We start from the raw sequence: 16915 nt of genomic DNA on the forward strand, positions 1-16915 counted from the left end.
CATGGATAAATAGACCTGGAAATATCTACCTACCTACCTACTTTCTCTCTCTCTCTACCTATATACCTACCTACCTACTCTCTGTCTTCCCTACCTAATCTACTGTATTTCTCTCTCTTTATCTCTCTCTATTTCTCTCTCTCTATCCCTCTACCTACTTATTTACCTACCTACCTATCTACACACTCTCTCCCCCTACCTACCTACCTACCTACCGTATTTCTATCTCTCTCTATCTATCCCTTTATCTACCTACATAACTAACTACTCTCTCTCCCTACTTACTTACTGTATTTCTCTCACTTTCTCTCCTTCTCTATCCCTCTATCTACCTACTTTTTAAAAAAAATTGTCTCTTCAAAACCTGGGTGCGTCTTATACGCCAAAAAATACAGTAATTGCTCTGTCAGGAAATTTCTCCTGAGTTCTAAGTTGCTTCTCTCCTTGATTAGTTTCCACCCATTGCTTCTTGTCCTCAGGTGCTTTGGATAATAGCTTGACTCCCTCTTCTTTGTGGCAGCACCTGAGATATTGGAACACTGCTAATTGTATGTATGTATGTATGTATGTATGTAGTATGTATGTATAGATGATAGATAGATGATAGATAGATAGATGATAGATAGATAGATAGATAGATAGATAGATAGATAGATAGATAGATAGATAGATAGATAGATAGATATAGTAGATTCCTACTAGACCAAACCAACCTGGACCTACTCACCGTTCACCTCAAACTCAGCAACAAAATCCACCCAGCACTCTGGGACAAATCCAAACAACTAGCCCTCTGGAGAGCCGAAACAGAAACCTCCTACAAGACAGACAAACACACCAACAAACTCCACAAACTAGAAAAACAACAGAAGCCCACCCCTCCTCCATAGCAACTCATGAAACAAACAGTACCCAACATATCAAACCGAACTCTCACCACAGCTGGAACCAATGTCTTTTCCAGAGGATTCAACTTTGCAGTCGCCCCTAAATGCATCCCCGCTGAAGACATCATATGCAGAGCTGAAGCTACACTCACCAAAATCAACCAGATGAAGCCAATAAAATCAGACTTACAGTCACCAATGTCCTTCGCTCCAGTAATCCACCCAGAACCAACTTACAGAAAGAAGAAAAAGCACTCACCATCCTGAGGAAAGACAACAGCATAATCTTTCTCTCAGCAGACAGAGGTAACGCCACAGTGGTAGAAACAATAAAGAAACAAAACCTACAACCCAGCAACCTACTCGTGAGCTTCGATGTCATATACCTCTTCACCCAAGTGCCTATAAAAGAAACCTTGATAGCTATCCAGAATAAACACAACCTCCCTAAACACACCCAGGACCTGACCAACCACTGCCTAACCAACACATACTTCAGCCATAATGGACAAAGATACAAACAGATAGAAGGAGCACCCAAGGGATCACCTCTGTCACTCATCATTGCAAACTTATACATGGAACATTTTGAAACTAACGCCTTAGATAAATCTGAACACAAACACAAACTCCGGTTTAGATATGTTGATGACACTTTCGTGATTTGGCCACATGGGAAAGAAAAACTGGACAACTTCCTCACACATCTCAACAGCCTACACCCCAAAATACAATTCACTATGGAAATAGAACCAACCAATTTCCCTTTCTGGATGTCCTAATCTACAAAAAAAACCAAAAACAATGGCTCCCTAGGACACACCATCTACCGGAAAAAGAAAACACACCAGCTGCTACTTAAACGCACAATCCCATCACCACCCTGCACAGATCAACTCTTTAGCCAGGACCCTAATCTCCAGAATCAAACGCCTAGCCGATAAAGACCACCTGAAAATTGAATTACACACTCTTACAAACGTATTAATCTCCAACAGATTCCAAAGAAAAACAATTACCAACCTAATCCAAAGGGAGACTCCCCCCAAAAACCAAGACACAGAACAGGACAATGGCATCACCCTCCTCCCTTACATCAGGCACCACAGATAAAATCAGCAAAACTCTCCACAAACACAATATCAAGAAAGCCTTCAACACTGACCAAAAAATAGCAAACATCTTAAGAAACCCCAAAGACAAAATCCAGCTAAAAAACCAAGGAGTCTACAAAATACCATGCAAAATCTGCCCTGCAACATACATAGGACAAACGAACAGGAGAATAAATACACGCATCACAGAACACAAGAACGCAGTAAGAAAAAAAGAAAAAACTTCCTCCCTTTTCCAGCAACTTAAAGCTACAAGACATGAAATTAATTTTGAAGAAACCAGGTTAATCTCCAAAACTGAACAGTTCAACAAGAGAATAATTATGGAAAGTATGAAAAATATTAAACCTCTTGTAGTTTTCAAATAAACTACCTATTGTTGTAAATGCATTTTATGAACAGTGATTGTGACCCAGTATCCCCTCACCATTTCCTTAAAAAATAAAGAAAAAGAAATGCTTTAGTTAATTACAAAATAGTTATTGGCTTTGTTTGTATAGAAATTTTGTTCGCATTTGAAAAAAGAATTATAATAATGTGATCTGGAATTCATTCTGTATCCTCAAAAAGGGAGGGAAAACCCTTGGATGCTATTTTTGCCTACAGGCTGCTGAGAGCTGATTATTCTTCTAATCAGAGCCGCTACAATCAGGGGAGACAATTAGCTAGGTTAGGTCTCGGCTGATTTCTCATATGGCCCTTAGCATCAGATGGCCTTGAGCACTCTTGAATCATGCCAACAAGTGTCCCTGTAGTTGTATTCAGCTCCACCTGCTGTCATTAATATTCTTTTTATCCCTAGGGGGGTTGATTTTGTGTATTCTTATTTATATAAAATTCAGGCTGCAAGAACTTGCCACCTTCAGTAGAAAAGAGTACTCTAGACTTAGATGAGTTTAAGCAGCTGACTTGTGCTGCAAATTTCATTATCTGAAATGTGTGATATATATCTGAACTGTCTTTTTCTTTTTTGTTTATGATACAAATAGCATGTACTTATTATATATAGTTTAAAATATACTCTAGCAAACAGGGATTAACAGGTGCAGCTCAAGAGACTTGCAGAGATAAAAGATGTACTCCTCTACTCTTTCGCATACTACCACTTTGGGACGAGAGATATTATACTACATAGTAGTTTCAGCCATGGAATTAGTTACAGAGGTCTCAGAAACTCACAGCATTTTCTTTTAAGTCCAGGAACCAATTCTTCATGGAGGGTGGGCACATGGGATCATCTGAGCTTATTGAAACCAAAAGAAAAGATAGGTATGGATATAATTGAGAGAGGAAAACATACTTGCTCCTTCCTGCTTACGGATTTTTTTTTCTGTTATCATACAGCAACATCATAATGATAAATAAGGCTGTAGTGCTGCATTATTTTATCAGGTTATTCTTCCCATTGGGTCCTCTTCAGAATGTTGTCAAAACCCACAAATAAGAATATCTACATTTTACTCCTACTATTCAGCACTAGCTTCTATTCTAGCTCTTCAGCACTACCATCCTTTCACAGGCTGTTTATGATATATTACCTCTGCCCCCCCCCCCCTTGAGGCCAAATAGAAAGAATATATATAGATAATATCATACTTGGCAGCTTGGTTTGAAAATGTTTTGACTTCCAATTATTATTTTTTACTTTCATTGCTCTACAGTAATCTAACTTCAAACTCTTCTTGAAATGCCCTGAAATTGAAAATGTGGCTGGATATCCAACAGTCAATCTCACATTTTGTTACATCTCAGTTGTGTCATTTTGCACATTGTTGTGCTGCTTAGTTGATGTCAAGAATAATCATGTTCCTGGATACATGACTATTTCAACAGTTTTCATTTGTGAGGGTACATGTTATAATAGGGATCTTGTCTCTGGGTGAGACCAAATGATATAGATTCAACATGCGGTGTTAATTGATCCCGAACAAGTGGATAAATTGCATGCATATTCATGTACATATAAGGGACTTTTGTATCTGTTCCTCTCCAGCTTGTGCCTCCTATTTATGTTAAAGTATGGGCTCCCATACATGTTGGCAGAACTTGATAATCAGATTACTAGTAACTTCTTATCCATGTAACAGTAAAATTGTGGATACAAAAATATTTGAGCAAAGGATTGTGCTCCTTCACAGTTTGTAGAAGATCTGTGTAGGAAATGAAACACATTGTACTGGAAAAATCAGCATAACTGAACAAGGAAAGTAAATCTTGCTTTTCCTTTTCTGCATACAAAAAATAACAAAAACAGTTTTCAGAATCAAAATCGCCTTTATGTCCTTGCTTCCAACCTCCAAGTTTGTTTAAGGAGAAACCATTTAGTCTTTTGAGGAAAACATTATTTCCATATAAATTTCAAATTAAAGAAGATTTAGCTTTCAAATAATACTTCGCTTTTTTCTTTATTTATTGGTTGTAGTTGAATTAAAGAAGTATAAAGAGATTTTCTTTACATGCAGGATAATTCTCCCAGCTTGTGTTAGGCAACAAAAAAAACAACCTCTCAGGACTTTGGCATTCTGCAAAATTACGCATTAGAATCATACTTAAGACCAATTTTTAGTTCAGGAAATGTTCCTTTGTGTTTGTTTTTTAAACTAGGGTTTAAAGATTAGGTGGATGAAAGTCTGCTCCACTTTCTCTTCAGTAATATGCTACATATTTCTTTCATACAGCAATCTTCTGAACCTTAAATCATGTTACACTGTTCAATGGTTCTTAACAAACAGATTGAAATACATTTTTTTACCTTTTATTACGAACTACTTAGAAATTAGAAGACAGCAATATTTACAGGGTGAATCTCTGCCTAATATATGTAAAAGTGGCTCTTAAAGTATCCTGTCATCTTCATGTTATATGGTTGTTGTTGCCATAATTTTAAAAAAGAAATGTAATGGCTATTGTACCGAACATACTTTGGAAATAATTGGGAGGGGGAACTTTTGTTGTAAACATTGAACTCCTCTCCTTCTCCCCAAAACTGTTCAAGCTGGATTTATTCATAACATACGGAGGGCTGACAATTTGAGATGATTATTATAATATGTAGCTTTAATACTAAAATTGCTTTCATTGTATTTTATGGGGTACAGAAAAGCCTTTCAGTAGGTTTATTGGCAATAAGAAACATCTGCAGAATCCAGAGTACAAAAAGGGCAGAGCTTTTGTCATCATGTCTCCAATGCAAATTTAATCATAACCCTTATGCTTTCCCCCCTGGTTTGCTGACACATGTAGGTAAACCCTTTTTTTTCTCTCTTTCAAAGCTTTGCTTTGGCATTGCTTAAAATGCAAATGCAAATTTATTTGCAAAAATTTATTTGAAAACTGCTGTATTGAGATTTTGTCTTCTCTCTTTTTATTGGTTACAAATACTCATACAGCAGGGTTGTCCTCTCACTCCCTTTTACTGATTTATGTTTAGCTTGTGCGATTTAGTGCAATATTTAGCATGTGCAGTCAGACAAAATTGTGAGCTTGATTGTTGATAACTATGTTCTATTTATTTTAATCTGAGTAAGAAAGAAACCAGAATTCCTGGTCACCACATACAACTAACCAATAATGGTTGAATCTGTTCTCTTTAGTATTTCCATAGGCAGAAAAGTTAAGCAGGCTGCAGTAGCACACTTGCTATTGTTGGGTTATTCGGCAACAATAAGGTAGTGGAAAAATGAATGTAAGGTTCGTAGAAACATTTCCCATTGAATTCAATTGAATGTCATTCATCAATAATGGTTTAAAAGAAAATGAAAGTAAAAAATTACAAAAGGGTGATAGCATTTGTATTGATAGTAGCTACTTTCGGAAAAACAAAGTGATTTTCAGTCCATCTCTATCAATCACTAGGAATATCATTTTTCTGAAAATGAAAAGTAAGACCTTTCTTCAGATGTGCCCTTGTTCACCATATCTATTAATGGATGTCAGTGAATGCCTCAGGACATGGTTAGCAAATATCAGTCTTAGCTGCATTCCATCAGATCTGCTGATCTGTAGTTTTTGAGTCAGATAACATGGTTATCTTACATGATTCAGATCTGCTTTATTTAACAATATATACACAAATGCTTTTTCGTATTGTTGTTAATATTAATTAACATTAATTTGATAAGCTTAATTTCTTTTAGTACAATCAGTAAGTTTTAATAGTTTATCTTGCATGTAAATCATTTTTTTTCTTTTACTAAAAATGCCTAATGCATACATTTATTAATCTGTTAGGAATAATTGATGACAAGTTAAATTCTCTGGGCTAGGCTCTAAGTAGCAAACCTAAAAAAGTTACATAAGCATTATATGATCTAGTTAAATTGTTTTTTTTTTAATTACATATTTTAAATAGATACATTTTATTAACTTTTGGAAATGTTAGTAATATACAAAAGTTCCATGTACTTAAAAGATATAACACTTTAGTATAATGCTTTAAATACTATTTCACACTACATTACCAAATCAAATAGCCTTTTCTGCCTTTAATTCCTTGCTAGAATATCAGTTTTGCAAATCTGAAAATCAATCTTTTCAAAGCTTAATTTATACATTTATTGTACCTTAAAACTTCATGTTCTATAATGCGTTAGCCACTAATTTGGGAATCTTTTGTTTTAACAAAAGATTCTATTTAACAAAATCATTAATTAGAGAAGAGACAGATTAAATCTGTATATTACTTTTTTGCATGAACAAAACTGGAAGAAAGTGATCACAAAAAAGCACATCACCATGAAAAGGATTAGTATTATCTGGAGTTTTGCCATGGTCCTTCAAATTGAATCAATTTTGTGAATTGGACACCAAATGTAACAATTAGGGCTGATGCTAAAGAAGTATTTGGACAGAAATCCACCCAATATCTGCAAGTTACATGGTCAAAGTAGCTGGTATAATTTGGATTGTTACCTTTATATCAACTGGTGACAGACTAAAATCCCTGGCTGACTTTAATAGCTGCTGGGAAGAGATATCCTGCAGTTTATAAGACAGTATAAAGTTCAGTTGATAAGTTTAATTGATGGCTTTGACAGAGTAAGAACTTTTCTTGTACAATTGCCCCCACCTTTTCTTTCTCTCCTACTTGCAAAGTTAAATGCCTACAGCAATGGAAAATCAATACTGCTAGGTGGAAGATCCTACTTCAGGGATTAAAACTGTGGAGTCATTTTGAGAGTTTGAGGATAAGAGCTTCATCTCTGGATTTGGGGCTCTGACATGTTGCACAGCATGAATATGGCCCTTCTTGCCCTCTTTCTATATTATCAGGAAGACTCTTGAAATTCCACTTCCTGGACCAGTGTGCTATTCTTAACATTGTAGTAAGAATTTTCACAGGAAGAAGTTTATGCGTACTTGCTCTAAAGGATGGCTGTCTAGTTTATGCATTCTAGTGTAGTGTAGTTTTATCAAAATGAATAAAGAAGTTGCAGTATCGAATTAAATGGTACTAAAAAGGCTGGGATTTATAAATGGAAAATGATGTTGATTGTGTGTTTTATGTAAGTAGTTTTATAACTATTCTATCTTAGTATATTCGCTTCTTTTTTTAGTGTCAGCTATAATTCAAGAGACCACTGTATAAAAATAAAAATCTTTATAATTTGAGAAATAGATCTATATTTTTGAAAAGTGACAGCAGGCAGATATGCTCTTAAAAACATTATATTCAGCTTTATGCTTGGGTTTATGTTTTACATGTCATCTCAGACAGCAAATTGTCCATTAAATTACAAGATTTTGATTGAGATATATCTCGGTGTTTTAGAATTTTGCAGTTAAATATTTATTTGTTTTTCTGTTCAAACTAAGCTACTTTTTGGGTTGAGATATATAAATTGTTTCTGTTTCTTAACTTTTTTTCTTCCAGCCAATTCCTTAAATAGCTGAAAGTTCTTGTCAGGATAAATGGTGCCAACCACCAGGCTATATGTGAGGCAAGAAATGGCATAATTCATTAACCCATGGGAAATAGCAATAGCAATAGCAGTTAGACTTATATACCTCTTCATAGGGCTTTCAGCCCTTTCTAAGCAGCTTACAGAGTCAGCATGTTGCCTCCACAGTCTGGGTCCTCATTTTACCCACCTCAGAAGGATGGAAGGCTGAGTCAACCCTGAGCCGGTGAGATTTGAACTGCTGAACTGCAGCTAACAGTCAGCTGAAGTGGCTGCAGTACTGCACTCTAACCACTGCGCCACCTCAGCTCCATTTGGTTTAATTGGACCTTGGTTTAATTGGAGGTTGAATTCCTACCAACTGCTTGGTGAACTTCTTAAAAATTGTATACTAAATGTCTCACAAATAACCTTTATGAAACAAACTTTGTTTAAAGTGTTAACACCAAACAAACAATAAGGCAGAAAACAATACTCTAATCAAGGAACTACCAAGGACAAACACCAATCTCCACCAACATTGGCAGTGTTTATACACAAACAGGAAAGAAATTCCATATTTTCTAGCACTGGTGATACATCATTGAGTCATGCTCAGCCAAACAACCAAGCTCAGAGACCAACAATGACTCCAAAATGCTTTCATTATCTCACTGGTCTCGAAAGGGCGAAGCCATTGCTCAGATAGCATATTTTCATATCAGCCTTTAGTACTTATCTTGAAATACTATAATATTCCAATCATACTGTTAATCTATCTGTAGGGTTTCAAATTTGGGAGAGACTAAGCTAAACTGTGCCATATGCACATAGCTCTTTGTTTTGTACTTTTGGTTTTTTAATTTATTTAGAAGCTTTTAGTAAAATATATCTTTGTTTTAAGTGTATCTAAAGATAAAGATTTGTGAAATAAGTTACTGCTGCATTTTTCTTCCATTTTCTTCCATTGCTGTGGCTTGTCCATTCAGTTCTATGAAGCAATCTGTAGAACAGCTTGATAGTAATTCCATGGCTTTTTGATATACATGGAAAATAAGGTTCTGTGCAAATGTAATCCACTTATTTTAGTCTATTATGAGACAGCAAAGCCAAGTTACATCAACTCTTGCAGGGACCTGATTCTACTCAGCTGTATAATAGTGATGGCAGTTGGCCAATGAGAGCAACAGTTTAGGAATAACCTTTGGGAGTTTTGTTCTAACAGAATGAGCGACAGAAAAAAGTCAGAGAAGATGCAATAATAAGCTTAAGTGCCTGATTTGTAACGATCAACTAAAAAATACCTTGGCTTCTTATGGAAGCCTAACTACTACAGAGCAGGTACATCTCTATGCCTGGACTGTATTTTATTTTGATCAGCTGCAGCATAACAGAGACAGGTAATTATCATAATCTTGCAATTAGCCTGGCATTCTTTTCCTAAGTTTAATTACCCAGATAAATAGTAATTGAATACTGAGGGTTTAATGACAAAAGGGAGACATTTTCTCCTGTCTTAGACATTGCTTTCCAGGTTTGAGAATGATTATTATATCATTATTATGTTCACAGTGTGCATTTTACTTCACTCGCAGAAGTACTTTTCTGCATATTGTTAAAATTAAAAAAAAAAAATAAAGATCCAGTCTCTTCCTATCTTGTTTTAGCCTGCAAGATCCTGAAAATAACACTAAACTATTGTACAATACAGTTGTTTTAAAATATATGATTATGTGCATCTAGAAGTGTCTGGTTGTGAAAATAAGTTGAAATTAATAGTTTACTGCTTATGTATTACAATGTTCTGTAAATTTGAACAAGTAAACTGTTTTCAAACACAAATCTGAGGAAAGGAGCATACAAATTTGAAAAAAAGCATAAAACATTAGCTATTTCTGAATAATGATTTAGCATAATTTCAAACATGGAACTAAGCACTGTTTTTGCAATCATTATAAATATTTTTTTATATTTCAATGTATTTAGTGAGTAGTTACATAAGAAAGAATATTGGGGGGGGATGTAATTAATACAAAGTTATTAATGATTCAGAAGAACGATGAATTTAAGTCAGAGTTCAGTTTGAATAATACTTTACTGCACATATTGATTGGTTTGTGATTTTGAATTCATGAAGTCTGTAGTATTATGCTATATCATTCGAAATTATTTATGAAAAATATAGTAAGTGGTTAAATGTTGATTTATACATTAAAGTAAAAGCTATTTAATTCTAGATTTGAAAAAACACAGACAACCACTAGGGTAATAAAATATATACTTTTGCTGCTCTCTAGTGATCATCCAGATATTTGCATCACAATATTAGTGGCTCTAAGAAAACTATAATTAAGAGTAATAATATTTTACTGTTTTAACAATTTGGCCACATTAGAAATGATGTCATGCAAAGCTGATATTGCAAATAGCTTCTGCCCTACTGTGGATTCCACTGTTTTTAATCATCTTCTACTTTTAGATTTTACCCAATACATGCACCTGTGTGTATATGTCTAATAAATAAAAATACAGTTGTTTTGCATCTTTAGTGCAGCACTTTATTTATTAAATCTTCTGTCATCCTAAATAAGTTGATATGTGTAGGTCTAAAACAATGTTTGTCATGTATCCAGGGAACTTTCAAATATACTTTTGGCCATCCCCCTGCCCTCACATTTCGTTCTCACTGATAGTGAGCATCAGCTCATTGCAGTGGTTTGAATATGTACCAGTGTGTTAAATTAGGTTAAATTGTTTATAAAGCAAATTATCTGCAAAGGGAGAAAATCTGCTGTGAAACCGAAAATAGGGGGTGTTGTGTTCAATTAGAAGTTCTATGCCTTGCATTTTAAAATGCAAAATGTGACTCAGATATATTTGATTTATATGGAAAAGCCCCAAGAAAGAGCTATTGTCTTTCCCACTCCCAACTATCTGATAATGAATAGTTAGTGTCTTGTTATACTTTTTTAATGCCACAATTTTATGGTGTTTCTTTTTTTTTAAAGAGAATAATATGAAAGGGATTAATACACACAAAATGTTATAACATATTGAATAGTTAAATAAATTCCCTCTTCAGTATACAACCAATACAATTAGAGTCAAGTCCTGATTTGCCTTTACCTCAGAAGTACTGTACAGATACATATTAGTTTGGAAGAGGCAGTGCAAATTGTTTTGTTTCATTTTTAATTTACTTGCACAGTTCTTTAGGAGTGTTTTCAAATGCATTAGTAATTTCGGTTACACATGTCTGTAAAGCAATTCACATTTTTATGACATAAAATTATAACAGGTGCCCTATGCCTGCCATACAATAATCTTTTACCCAGTGTTACGATTTGAAAATTGGTGTTGCTAGCATGTGAGTATCCTGAACCAATATCTGGACGCAGCTATGGGAATTTTGAGAATTAATAAAGTGACACTGACTCCTTATAGGATAATCTGGAGAGGCGGTGGTGAGAGTTCATAGATTCAGTCATTGGGATTTTTACATGATGTGCTCTAAGAAAGAACAGATACCTAATTTGGGAGAGGGGGATAATGTTATCATAGTCACTGGACCATTACTTTCATACCTAGGAGCACCAATCTTCACTTTATATTCCAGTTATATCCTTGCAATAGAGTGGCAACCTAGCTACTAATGCATTCTGTGTAGGAGCACATTGGCACTTAGTCCAAGTTCAGCTATTTGAAATGGTTGCAGTGTCCCGGGGTGGTGTAATTGCAATTTGTGATCTTCTGAGCTGGCTTCCAATAAGCAAAGTCAATGCAGGAAGCTGGATTCACTTAATGTCCATGCCAAAAAGTTTTTAAAATCAGGTGGAGTCACGTGATGGCTCATTAACAACTGTATCACTTAGCAATGGAAGCTGTGCTCCCAATGATAGTCATAAGTTGAGGACTCAGAAAAACAAATTGCAATATTTGAGACAGGGAATTAATAGGAAATGGTTAAACCTTCCTTTTTGTATAGACACTATCTTTTAGAAGCAGTCTTTTCCAAAAAGTTTAGTTTAGTTTAGTTTATACACAACCATAAGTAAGGCAGAAAGATGATCTTGCTACTCCTTCCTCCTTTTTGAGAAAAAGAGAGAGAAGTGATATTGGGAGTTACAGTGATGAAAAATTCTGTTTAATTTACATTAATATTCAAGACAAAATAAATTCATATAGTAGTGTACCTTGACAGAATTAGAATTTATCTCAAATTTCTTTCTGTACTTCATCCAATTTTTGTTAAAAAACTGTTTTTCAAAAGCAAAATAATGATAAAGGTTGAATAGGTTACTCTGCATATATCCTTGGAGAAGGCAGTATTATTAGTATTGCTTTTCTTCTCAAATTAAATAGAAGGATCCAGTTGGCAGATTTTAGATCCATTAGGTGCTTAAAATATGTGCCTCGGGTGACAAGGATCATTATAGTTAAATATGTCACAGTGTCTTTATTACTCTCTGTGCACTTGATGGATAGCTGGCTGCCAAGGAATAGAAGCCACATATAATGATATGGTAGTGATGACCAGTAAATAGAGAGCAGGAAGGATTGTGTGTGTAATAAATAAATAAATTGTATCTATATTTTATGTATTTATATGCCATCCATGGTTTGTGCAATATGTGACATTCAAATAGTTTGCCTTTCAGAAAAATAGAATATCATACTGTGCCTCCTACATATTCATCATTATAGAAAACAAAATAGCTTTTGTGTTTTCGGTAAAATATAGACTGTGTGGCACAATCATAATCTGTTGGCTAATTGTGTTTACATTTGATTAGTGCATTCCAGTGTATCTTGTCTAGTTTGTAGGTGTGCTTGATAAATTTGATTAATACTCCCAAGAATATGTCACTCCCCAAGTTTATATGCAAGTAAATACCACATTACCAAGTTTGATTCAAGTGCAATTTGTACGTTAAAAAAATTCTTGGTCCATTTACAAATTCAACCTGCAGTATACCATATCAGTAAGAGTTGGAAATGAATTGTTTTAGCTTTACCCCAGCACTATTATAATGACAGCAAAACCAGCCTTACAATTGTTGCAACTAATACTGCTGCTGATAAGAAAAGTGCACTGGTAAAAGTGCCTTGTACTGCCTTTCTCATCTGGCTCTCGTTCCAAACTGTCAGGTGAGTGCTGATAATTCATAGCCTGGAATTCTTTTATCTGAACAGCAGTATCTCTTCTCTGTACTTGGCAATGGAATTATATTGCTTTTTCAAAAATATTTCAAAGGCACACTAGAGCTTTCTTGGATCTTAACTCTTGCCAGCTGTAAGGAAAAAGTCAAGATGAGTGAGTGTTGTAGGAAATGCATGTTCTTGCAATTAGCTTTGGTTGTGATACAAAAAAATACATCCCAATTTGTTGGCAAGCAGGTATTTATACTGTACTTTACATATATTCCAAACTAATCCATGTTTAATTAAAAAAAAACTTTATAGAACCAAAGATTCACTTCTGAAGTAAACTTGATTGTGGAAATAAACTATTGTGCAGATGTAAAAGCAATTGTATGAGGATGAAGGATGTGACTGGGTGAAGCCCTTTCTTTAAAGTACAGTTAATTCAAAACAACTGATCAAATTATTACTTATATTATCTCTGAAGGAAAAAATGTTTCATTTGATCAAGATGTAAAATATTTTTTAGAAAAATTACCTCAGTTGGTTTTGTCTTGATTTTATTTTTAGATTCCAGCGAGGGGATTATCATATTGATGTCTGCATCAATGACTATTTGGATGTATTCTGTCCTCATTATGAGGATTCGGTGCCAGAAGATAAAACTGAACGGTATATACTTTACATGGTGAACTTTGATGGCTACAGCTCCTGTGATCATACCTCCAAAGGATTCAAGAGATGGGAGTGCAACCGGCCTCATTCTCCCAATGGACCATTGAAGTTCTCAGAAAAATTCCAACTCTTCACTCCCTTCTCATTAGGATTTGAATTCAGGCCAGGCCGGGAATATTTCTACATCTGTGAGTATACAGAGATTTATCATTGTTCTGTAGAATCAGGAGACTGTGGTGATTTTGCCCCTTTGCAGTGGATACATTTTTATGTTCTGGAGAACCGCCTAATTAGATTCTGTAAATCACAGTGGGTTTGGGGAATGTACATATCTAGTTGTATCCATAGGCAATAAATGGGCACTTGAGTTATTAACAAGGGTTTTCTCTTTTCACTCTGCCCCTGTATTGCTAGAACAGAATTATTATAGCACTGTTTTTCATTTGTGGGAATCACATGCAGTGGACTTTTTTGGTTTTAGTAAAAGTAGACACTTTTAAGCATTGTGAAAACAGTAAGAGTGAACTGAAAATAGCTACAAGGGAAGAACTTTTGATATTATTCTCGTTCAGAGATTTTTTTTGTTCTATTTTGTTATTTTAAGAATAGAGCATAAAACAGTATAGTCTTATATATATACAAGCCTTTATTCAAGCATTATTATGGTTTAATTTAATAGTTATTACCTTCATTTTCATTTAAATTAGATCTTAGTATGGAAATATTGTGACAGTATGGAAATAGACACACAGACAGATGGTATAGAAATAGACAATATGGAAATACCGCATAACACATTTAAGATGACAGAAACCACACTGGCAAAAAATAATGAAAGAATCATTTCAGAATTATACGATTTTTTTGATTTTCAGATTTTATACTGAAATACCCTTGGTGCCACTAAAATAATATAGCGAAACATTTTATTTTATTTGCATATGGTATCTCTGCTGCCTCCTTCTCCTCCAACAGCACTGCCGGATTTGCCGCCCAACGCTGCGGCTGAGGTGAAGCCGCCAAAGCTCCCGCCAGCACCCCTGCCCTGCTGAGGTATTCCAAGCAGAGGGGAGGCACCGCCGCCGCTGCCATGGGCAGGGGCGCCAGCGGGAGCTTTGGCGGCTTCACCTCAGCTGCAGCGCTGGGCAGCAAATGTGGTGGTGCTGTTGGAGGAGGAGGAGGAGGCGCGGGAGCAGTTATTCTAGTGGTGACGGGGCTCGTTGGCATCTTCAGCGGCAGCCCTCCCCCCAGTGAAAAAACCAAAGATGGAACAGATCCACACAGATGACGTCGCCACAACATGACTGGAGGAGGAATTCTGGGAGTTAAAGTCCACAAGTCTTAAAGCTGTCAGGTTTGAAGACCCCTGAGGTTTTTTTCCCTAAAGGGTTATGGGTTCAAGGATCTTGTAACTTGACAGCTTTAACACTTGCATGCTTCAATGCCAGAGTTTCTGAGCCAACATGACTGGAGGAGGAATTCTGGGAGTTGAAGTCCACAAGTCTTAAAGCTGTCAGGTTTGAAGACCCCTGGGTTTTTTTACTAAAGGGTTAGGGGTGCAAGGATCTTGTAACAACAGCTTTAATATTTGCGTGCTTCAAATGCCAGACTTTCTGAGCCAACATTTTGGTTGCTAAGCAGGCGCGTTGTTAAGTGATACTGATATTATATAACACTTTTAATTAAGCGGGTATCTTGAATAAACATAAGTTTGAGTTTCAAATAATACTGATTTCGTTGTTGTTTTAGGTGACATCTGTGAAAAAAATTCAGGTGCTCAGGCATGAAAATGTGCCGCTCAAACACTATACTTTTCTGCTCACACTGAAAAAAATTAAAGGGAACATTGCAATGCACACTAAAAAATAATGTTATTTTTCTGTCTTACTGCATCATCAGATAGCCTGCCAGAGGCCCCGTTCAAAATGACCCATCCCTGCTGATTAGAATATTGCAGGTCTGTGTGATGAATATGCTGGTACATACAGCTGTTTGGATCCACTCTGTTAAATTTTGTCTGGCTGGTCCTATTTCCTAGAAGGTGGTTGATTTTGTGATTTTTGAGGAAGCAGACAGGAGTTTCCTGAGTGTTATTCAGTCCACTTGTTTAATTACCATATTTTTTCAGACTATAAGATGCTCTGAAGTATAAGATGCACCTAGCTTTTGGGGAGGAAAACAAGAAAAAAACCTGCCTCTGCTTCCATTAAGCTGACCATGCTGTTTGCCTCCTTGAAGCAAACAGCATGGTCATTTCAGCACAGCCTGATTTAGCAGAAACAGTTGATTGTTAGTTGGATTGGCCTCTCGGAATATCTCCTATCAGCTGTTCTAGACTGTGTTGGATCACCATCGCCCATTGCCACTGTCAGCACTCATTGCCACTGCCACCTATTGCCACCTCCATGTGCTCCATTTTAGGCCTCCGCACATCCTGTTTTCAGCCCATTCCAAGTGAATCACCATTGCCTATCCCTGCTGCCTGGAATGGGCCGAAAATGGGGCAGGTGGAGGCTGAAAATGGGATGCGTGGAGGTCGAAAATGGGGACAAAGGGTGGGGGCCAATGGGTGGGTGGGCAGGGTTTCAGCAACTTTCCCTATATAAGACGCACAGATATTTCCATCCACTTTGGGGGTGGGAATGCATCTTATACTGCAAAAAATAGGGTAAGTCTGTTATTAAGATGTATAGGAGTTGATGTGTAGTTGAAGTCATGGATAAAATGCAGTGATTTTGGAAAATTTTCATTGAGTCTCAAATCTTCTCTTTTGGGATGAGGTTGTTGACAAGGACTACAATTCCAGGGAGCTCTGGAAGAAAGAGATTACATGATCCCATTTAAAGTTAGATTTTGCGGTGGAATATAATATGGAGACATTAGATTCTACTTATGGATGCCCTTTGTTGAAACAAATGGTAGAGTGGTTTGTATATAATTCTGTAGAATATTTATACATCCATGCAGATCATGCCATTGTGATTCCAGATATTGTATTCAAACATCCTAAAATAACACGGCAAATTAAAGTTGTGCAATGTTAGTAAAAAGTTCATCAGCTGTCCCATCAAAAATCATACAGCTCACCAGTTTTACACTCCCTCTCAGAAAAGAGGCTCATGTATCATCCTGACCTAGTATTTGCAGAAAAAGCCTAGTTTTAAAAACTTTTTTGAAGGCTAATTCAGTTAGGGCCATGGAATATGAAGGAAATGAC

General features: G+C 35.9%; 1 protein-coding gene across 1 annotated transcript in view; it reads left to right on the forward strand.

Annotated features, from left to right (window-relative positions):
* The window catches only part of EFNA5 (ephrin A5), a 212205-nt gene that overhangs the window by 150658 nt on the left and 44632 nt on the right, over positions 1-16915 (forward strand). Inside the window, exon 2 of the mRNA XM_032212656.1 lies at positions 13594-13886. Coding sequence (XP_032068547.1) covers positions 13594-13886 — 293 coding nt within the window. The remainder of the gene's footprint in view (positions 1-13593; positions 13887-16915) is intronic.

This window comes from Thamnophis elegans, chromosome 3 (assembly GCF_009769535.1).
Source record: "Thamnophis elegans isolate rThaEle1 chromosome 3, rThaEle1.pri, whole genome shotgun sequence".
NCBI classification, from domain to species: Eukaryota; Metazoa; Chordata; class Lepidosauria; order Squamata; family Colubridae; genus Thamnophis; species Thamnophis elegans.